Source organism: Triticum aestivum, chromosome 6B (genome assembly GCF_018294505.1).
Source record: "Triticum aestivum cultivar Chinese Spring chromosome 6B, IWGSC CS RefSeq v2.1, whole genome shotgun sequence".
Classification (NCBI taxonomy): domain Eukaryota; kingdom Viridiplantae; phylum Streptophyta; class Magnoliopsida; order Poales; family Poaceae; genus Triticum; species Triticum aestivum.
The window spans coordinates 37,028,025-37,036,042 of NC_057810.1; the positions used below are offsets into that span (position 1 = coordinate 37,028,025).

General features: G+C 45.0%; 1 protein-coding gene across 1 annotated transcript; it reads right to left on the reverse strand.

Annotated features, from left to right (window-relative positions):
* Positions 1–315: 315 nt before the first annotated feature.
* On the reverse strand, positions 316–1,040 carry LOC123135594 (histone H3.3). Its single transcript, XM_044554728.1, has 2 exons — positions 900–1,040; positions 316–781 (listed from the first exon to the last, which is right to left on the reverse strand). The coding sequence occupies exons 1-2, from the start codon at positions 972–974 to the stop codon at positions 443–445; spliced, it is 414 nt and encodes a 137-aa protein (XP_044410663.1). The 5' UTR covers positions 975–1,040; the 3' UTR covers positions 316–442.
* Between the last annotated feature and the right edge of the window lie 6,978 nt (positions 1,041–8,018).

Below are 8,018 nucleotides of genomic sequence, written 5' to 3' on the forward strand. Positions count from 1 at the left end.
GGCATTAACAAAGTGGAATTCACATTATCACAATTGTGAGTGTGTTACACCCTAAAATCCTCCGATGCCCCGACAAATCCTTCATTGACCAGACAGCACCCAGTGATATTGTGACAATTACAAATTACAAAGCAAAGGGGAAAAACCAAGGACAGCATCAAAGAACAGAAAGCACGATTTCACAATTGCTCAGTACTGATATCCATAAATGGCCAATAAAGCATTTGTTTCACATTTAGCGCAAATACTATATAGTTGATACTAGTATGATAACGGACCAGATCTTTTTACAAAGAAAAAAACTAGAAGCAATCCTTCATTATCACGATACTATATATTTCACAATCCTTCATTATCACGATCAAGTAACACATCTAAAAACCAGAAGCGAATCAACTAGCTATCTTGCGACAAAGGGCACGATTATCTCCCATCCAGGGTTTTAGGCGCGTTCACCACGGATACGGCGGGCGAGCTGGATGTCCTTGGGCATGATGGTGACACGCTTGGCGTGGATGGCGCAGAGGTTGGTGTCCTCGAAGAGCCCGACGAGGTACGCCTCGGCGGCCTCCTGAAGAGCCAGCACGGCATGGCTCTGGAAGCGAAGGTCCGTCTTGAAGTCCTGGGCGATCTCCCGCACCAGGCGCTGGAACGGCAGCTTGCGGATGAGCAGATCCGTGCTCTTCTGGTACTTGCGGATCTCCCTCAGCGCCACCGTGCCGGGCCTGAAGCGGTGGGGCTTCTTCACTCCCCCAGTGGTCGGGGCCGACTTCCTCGCCGCCTGAAAAGGAAACGGCAAGACACATTGATCATCAGCGAAACAGCAACAGATCGGAAGAGCGAAACAGCAACTGATCGGAACCGGAGAAGAAGGAGAGAAGGGAGGCGGCGAGACGCACGATGGTGGTGGCGAGCTGCTTGCGGGGTGCCTTGCCGCCGGTGGACTTGCGAGCGGTCTGCTTCGTACGCGCCATCTCTCCTTGGTAGGTTCTTCCTCGACTTGCGCTGCGGGATTTGCTGGGAACTCAAACGGCTGGGACGTGGGGTGGGGTGGGGAGGCGTGGGGCGGCAACCTATATAGGTGCGGGGGCGCAGGGGAAACGTGACCGACCCGGTTTCCTGCGACCGTTCGGGGAAAAGTAGGGTTTCGGGATTGCCCTCAGTGATCCACGTGCTCCGCGCCGATTGGTGTGGGAGCAACAATGTACGGATCGATGACCTGGTGGTTTGATCGGGCACTTGTCTACGAAAATACTACTACTATCTAGCTGACGTCACAGCGACGTTTTTGCAGCGAACTACTTTATAATCGTCGGATCACGCAGCACGAATCTTGGAGCAAGATCGTTCACCGTGGACGCTGTGGTTTTGGGCGCTTTGTGATGGACTTCTGGAGCGCGAAAGCGAGACCCCCCCGCAGGCCTTCGGTCCTTTTGTCTTGGGGCTAGGGGTGACTTTCAAGTGTTGTGGTGTCCTTCATGTCATCAAGTGGAAACGGGTAGGCGCTCATTCTCATCCCTGCTCTGTCACTTCTAAATCATGCAATATTCCAATTCCCTAGCACTACATTTGCCACAATTCATCTTTGATGTGCCCATGTATCTTTCTAACTGCTCATTGCAGCGCTACCTTGTACAGCTCTGAATTCAACTTTGTTGTGCCCATGTTACTTCTGAATCATGCAATTTGCCATTCAAAACAAATGCATGAATGTCTGAAATCAACTTTGTTGTGCCCACGCATAATTTGCTAGCAAGTTTTGGTCAGCTCGTTGTGCTCACATAGCTTCTTTTTTTGCTTTTTTAATGGCAAACTATGCATTTGTTTCGTGGAAAATTTACAAATAGAATTGCCATGTCACTGTACTATGTTATGTGAATTTTCTATCAATTTGTAGAACAAAAAAAATCTAAATTTTCCATGAAATGGTTTTTGTACATTTTCACCATGAATTAGAGATCGTTTCCTTTTTATAGGATGGCAAATTCAAGATCTTTTGCCATGAACTAGGTATTGTAAGTAGAATGAATTTTTTATTAGTTAAACTATGACAATTTTACTAACCATACCAGGGTAGTTTCATGGTACATAGCATGACACTTTTATTATTATTTAGACCATGGCAATTTCAATTATTAGAGCATGGCAAATTTTATTAATTAGACCATGGTAGTATATTTGTAGGTAACATGACATTTTTATTAGTTTAGATCATGGTAGTTTTATTGTAGGTAATATGGCACTTCTATTAATTAAGACCATGACCATTTTTATCACCTAGGCCATCGTATTTTTACTATAGGTACAATGGCACTCATCACGTGTGTGTTAGACATATATGCCATGTCATTTTTCTAATTTTTTTACTGCTTACTTCAAATGTTATCTGGAACTACGCAAAATGATCAAAAAGTGTCATGGCATTTTTCTAACTTTTTTCTTCAAATGTTCTGTTTCTTGGCCCATGGCAATTTTCTAAAGAAAAAATTGTTATATAACTTGGCGCTCACACCACTATTTTTGCACATGGCATTTTTAAAACAAAATATGTCATTTGACTAGAAACATGTCCAATTTGTTGCATATTTCTGTAGATTTTACACTCACATTGTTATCTTGATCCTGGTATTTCTGTTGGAAAACTGTATCTAGATCATATTTTGTTTGTTAAGAGGAAAATGTTCCATGTACATCGCATATAAACTAATGTTATAGAATATGGCATTTTTTTGTGTTTTTTAGTGACAAAAGTGTTCATTGTTGGTGGCATTTTTCTTAGTCTAAGCTATTCTAGGTGCATGGCCATTTCATTAATTATGCATTGGTAGTTTCGTTTTTAGGCGTAATGTCACGTATTATTGTTCAAGGCATGGCAGTTATATTAAATAGATCACAGCAATTATTTTTTCGCTAGTCTAAGGTGGTTTTTTTTGTTGGTAGCATGTCCCTTTTTATTAAGTAGAACATGGTAGTTTTCAACAGCATGGCGTTTTAGTTTGTGTGAGCATGACATTTTTGTTTATTAAGAGTATGGCATCTTTATTTTAAAGATTATGGCATTTTTATGTAGAGCATGGATTTTTTATTTTAAATAGAATGGCATTTTTATTTTATAGGGCATCACACTTTTTTGTAGAGCATGGCATTTCTACTATAAATAGCATGAATTTATCTTATAGAGCATGGCATATTTTCATTTAAGGGCATGGCAATTTTATTATAAAAAGCATGCCAGGTTTTTGTACAATCATGACACTTTTATTTTAAAGAGCATGTCATTTATATTATAAAGTGCATTACATTTTTTTAGCATATCATGGTAAGTTTCTTTTTGTTTTGCAGTTCTTAAATTTACAAGAATTGGAATCTTTTTGTTCAGGGCATTCAGTTATTGTTTAGTCCTCCGATCTTAAATAAGTGCCCTGGTTGTAGTTCAAATTTCAACTAGCACGACGGCACTTTATTCGGCTATACATATAGATGGTCACATGTCATTTTCCAAAGTTTTTGTTCTGTTTTCAATAATGCAGAGTGTGATGTCAATACCCAGTTTTTTTTCTTCTAAATTTAGCTTTTCAATTGTTTTTTGATTTTCTGTAATTTGTCTTTTTGGGGGATGTGCAACACCCGATCAGTTTGAACGTGACAACATTTCTATCATGTACATCATGGCATTTTTTGTGTTGTCCCGAGCATTAGGGTGATGTCCGTATCTTTTCACACACACAAAAAAGATGAAGTCCATATAAGTTTTTTTTTTTGAGGATCTGATGTCCGTATCAATTTTAAAATTGTGGCGAAAATAGGGCTTTATTTTGGCTCAACTGGAGTACGCAGACGTACATGGAAAGCGAAGGGTTCGCTTGGATATCCTAGCGAGTAGCGAACGATTTCGTTCCCTCGAGGAATCATTCCAGGGAACGAATCGTTTTATTGGGATCATCCGGGCGAACGATCGCCAGTTACTAGCGTCCCTCATCTATTGAACCTTCTATGTTAGTTGACTTTTCATTTAGAAACGGTCAACGTATCATTGCTCTCATAGCTAGAGGCTGTTGAGAGTCTCGTCCATGACACAGCCGTTTTCTCGGAAATCAATCAACCCTATCCTGCTCCCGTGAGGCGCCGCCACGGCCGCACTGGAGCGCCCCCATGGGCCGCCTCCTCCCATTGACTCCAGCGCCTCCTCCTCCCACCACCAGGGGCGTCGTAGGCAAAGCATGTGTGCTGCAGCGGCGGCGGCGGCGACATTTCTCCTCAGCCCGCGCTTCTGCCAGGACGGCGGCAGCCCGTGATAGCCAGATCTATGACAGTGTGTGCGGGGCGGCGGTGGCCAGGCCAGCGGCGGCATATGGCGGCAGGTCCAACGGCGGCGCTTGATTTGTGTCCAGATGGGCTTTGGCGGGCCGCAACCTCGTGTACCTTTCTGTCAACGGCTTGCTGTCGCTAGAATCGACCTGCAACTCGAGGACGTCGGGGGCTGCTGCCATGGGTGTGGCGGTGGTGGCCACCTCCTCCGCTGAAGATAATCGGCTTGAGGCTGGGTGGTTGGATCTCGAACTCCGTCATCTAGTCTTGGCTGCGAGTTGGGGAAATAGAGTTGCCGATGAAAACTGAGCCGATGGTGGGAGATGGCGGTGTTTTGCGTCGTTACCTTCATGAAGGCATCGTCGTGTAACTTCTGTCGACTCACTCGTGCTGCTTCGGGGGTAACCCTAAGATCTGCTAAACCTGATCGGGCGATAACGGTACTGCGGTGTCGTTCTTCTCTCGGGGGCATCGTTTGGGCAGCAGCGCTGGAAGTGAGAGCAGGAGGTGGAGCGGCTTCGTCTTGCATGGAGCTTCGGTGGAGATGGCATGTTATGCCTGACCGGCAGGTGCTACGCTTTGTCATGCCTGGTCGGCAGGTGCTATGCACGACATATCTTCCAGAGACCTCAAGCTGTGTCGGCTGATGGTACTTGGCGGCATGGTGCTGGGGTGTACCAATGGCGACCACGACATACTCAGTTGTTCGCGCAGGGAGGTGGTGCCGTTGGGCACCGTGGTGGCGTCGGCTGCAGCTAGACCGGGCAAGATTCATGCGTCAGTACAGCTCTGAAGATGGAGTGGTGCCAGTTGGCGGTGGCGGCCTCTGAGAGCGCGTCAGACCAGTGTGTGCCCCCAACCCGGCAAGTGGCTTGGTGGGGCCTCAATTCGTCTTAGATGTTAGGCTTGGCTGTGAGGTCTGTAGTATTAGGCCCGAACTATCAGCATCTCTACATCACTGGATAGGAGCAGCGATAGATGTTGTCTAGACGGTGGCTTCAAACTTACCATTTTATTTTCTTATAAGGTCTTTTGAGAAACTATATACCTACTAATAAAAGAATTAGGTGTTCTTAGTCCGTCATGCTATTTTAGAGAAAACCCCCTGTTCTTTATGACATTAAACCCATAGTACATATCAAATGTTTTTAAAATACTCATATCTTCTAAATTGTAACTCCAAATTTAACATGTTATATATGGAATTTGATTAGAAAAATATATAGAATCTGAATATGATGTTATTTTACCGGTTAACCATTTAAAAAATTACTATAGAGGGTGCAATCTTGATCAACAATGCATTATCCGTCTTTTTTTCATATCGGTACTGATCCGGATTGTGTATGAACATCTCAGCAAAATCAGGATTGGAGGCGAAATTGAAGATCACTTGCATGTTTCTCTGTACATATTAAATCTACATGCAAGCTGTGTTTAAATACAAGACGTGGACTCTGTGTGTATGTGTGTAGGGTGTGTGTATATGGGTGCACTGGTAGAAAAAGATGCTTCCGTCCAGCCCCATTAGTCGCGAAACTGTAGGAACCGCGACTAATGAAGTCTTTAGTCGCGGTTCGGCAGACGAACCGCGACCTAAGGCTTGGGCCAGGGCGCTCGGTGGCCAGCTGGTGCACGTGAGGGGATTTAGTCGCGGTTGGCCTGGCCAACCGCGACTAAAGGTGCCCAAAGGCCTTTAGTCGCGGTTGGCCTGGCCAACCGCGACTAAAGCTCCTCCCCTATATATACCAGTTCAGCGCACTCACTTAGCCATTTGGTGCCACTTCTCTTCACAAGGGGGTGTAGGTTTGCTTTTGGTTCCTCTTATGCACACAAGGTGTTTGATGAAATGCCCAACAGCGTGAAACAAACATGATATGAAGTGTTGGAGCCACACTTGAGGTTCCTCCTCGATCGCGGTTAGCAACTTGAACCTTTCATGCATGTTTGTCATTGATAAAATATGCATGTGTGTTGTTCATTGTTTAATTTCTATTGTTTATAGCTAGTTACTTTAACAAATGCATGATGGTTAATTATATATTTTATATTATAATAATGCAGATGAATCGGCAATGGATGTACGGTAACCGACTCTCCCGCGAGTTCACTACGGGTTTGAAAGATTTCCTCGTAGTGGCTAATGCGAACAAGCAGAAGGGTTTTGTTATCTGTCCATGTGTTGACTGTAAGAATCAGAAGGGTTACTCTTCCTCAAGAGAAGTTCACCTGCACTTGCTTCGGCACGGTTTCATGCCAAGCTATAATTGTTGGACCAAGCATGGAGAAAGAGGGGTTATAATGGAAGAAGATGAAGAAGGGGATGATTTCATCGATGAAAGCTATCTTGCTCATTTCGGTGATACTTTCATGGAGGATGCTGAAGGTGAAGGGGAAGGTGAAGGGGCAGGTGAAGGGGAAGGTGAAGGGGAAGGTGAAGGTGAAGGTGAAGAAGAGGCACGTGATGAGACCGTTGATGATCTTGGTCGGACCATTGCTGATGCACGGAGATGCTGCGAAACTGAAAAGGAGAGGGAGAATTTGGATCGCATGTTAGAGGATCACAGAAAGTCGTTGTACCCTGGATGCGATGATGGTCTGAAAAAGCTGGGCTGCACACTGGATTTGCTGAAATGGAAGGCACAGGCAAGTGTAGCTGACTCGGCATTTGAAAACTTGCTGAAAATGTTGAAGAATATGTTTCCAAAGAATAACGAGTTGCCCGCCAGTACGTACGAAGCAAAGAAGGTTGTCTGCCCTCTAGGTTTAGAGGTTCTGAAGATACATGCATGCATCAACGACTGCATCCTCTACCGCGGTGAATACGAGAATTTGAATGAATGCCCGGTATGCACTGCATTGCGTTATAAGATCAGAGGCGATGACCCTGGTGACGATGTTGAGGGCGGGAAACCCAGGAAGAGGGTTCCCGCCAAGGTGATGTGGTATGCTCCTATAATACCACGGTTGAAACGTCTGTTTAGGAACAAAGAGCATGCCAAGTTGTTGCGATGGCACAAAAAGGACCGTAAGTCGGACGGGGAGTTGAGACACACCGCAGATGGAATGCAATGGAGAAAGATCGACAGAGAGTTCAAAGATTTTGCAGCTGACGCAAGGAACATAAGATTTGGTCTAAGTACAGATGGCATGAATCCTTTTGGCGAGCAGAGCTCCAGCCATAGCACCTGGCCCGTGACTCTATGCATCTACAACCTTCCTCCTTGGTTGTGCATGAAGCGGAAGTTCATTATGATGCCAGTGCTCATCCAAGGTCCAAAGCAACCCGACAACGACATCGATGTGTACCTAAGGCCATTAGTTGATGAACTTTTACAGCTGTGGGGCAGACCTGGTGTCCGTGTGTGGGATGAGCACAAAAAAGAGGAATTTAACCTACGAGCGTTGCTTTTCGTAACCATCAACGATTGGCCTGCTCTTAGTAACCTTTCGGGACTGTCAAATAAGGGATACAATGCATGCACGCACTGCTTACATGAGACTGAAAGTGTACATTTGCCAAATTGTAAGAAGAACGTGTACCTTGGGCATCGTCGATTTCTTCCAAAAATTCATCCAGTAAGAAAGAAAGGCAAGCATTACAACGGCAAGGCAGATCACCGGCCGAAGCCTGCGGAACGCACTGGTGCTGAGGTATTTGATATGGTCAAGGATTTGAAAGTCATCTTTGGAAAGGGTCCTGGCGGACA

Bases quoted from the DNA above. Each gene is read 5' to 3' on its own strand.
- LOC123135594 (XM_044554728.1), bottom strand. From the start codon at position 974: ATGGCGCGTACGAAGCAGACCGCTCGCAAGTCCACCGGCGGCAAGGCA. The intron at 782-899 runs GTGCGTCTCGCC...TTTCCTTTTCAG, and splicing joins AGCAGCTCGCCACCACCATC to GCGGCGAGGAAGTCGGCCCC.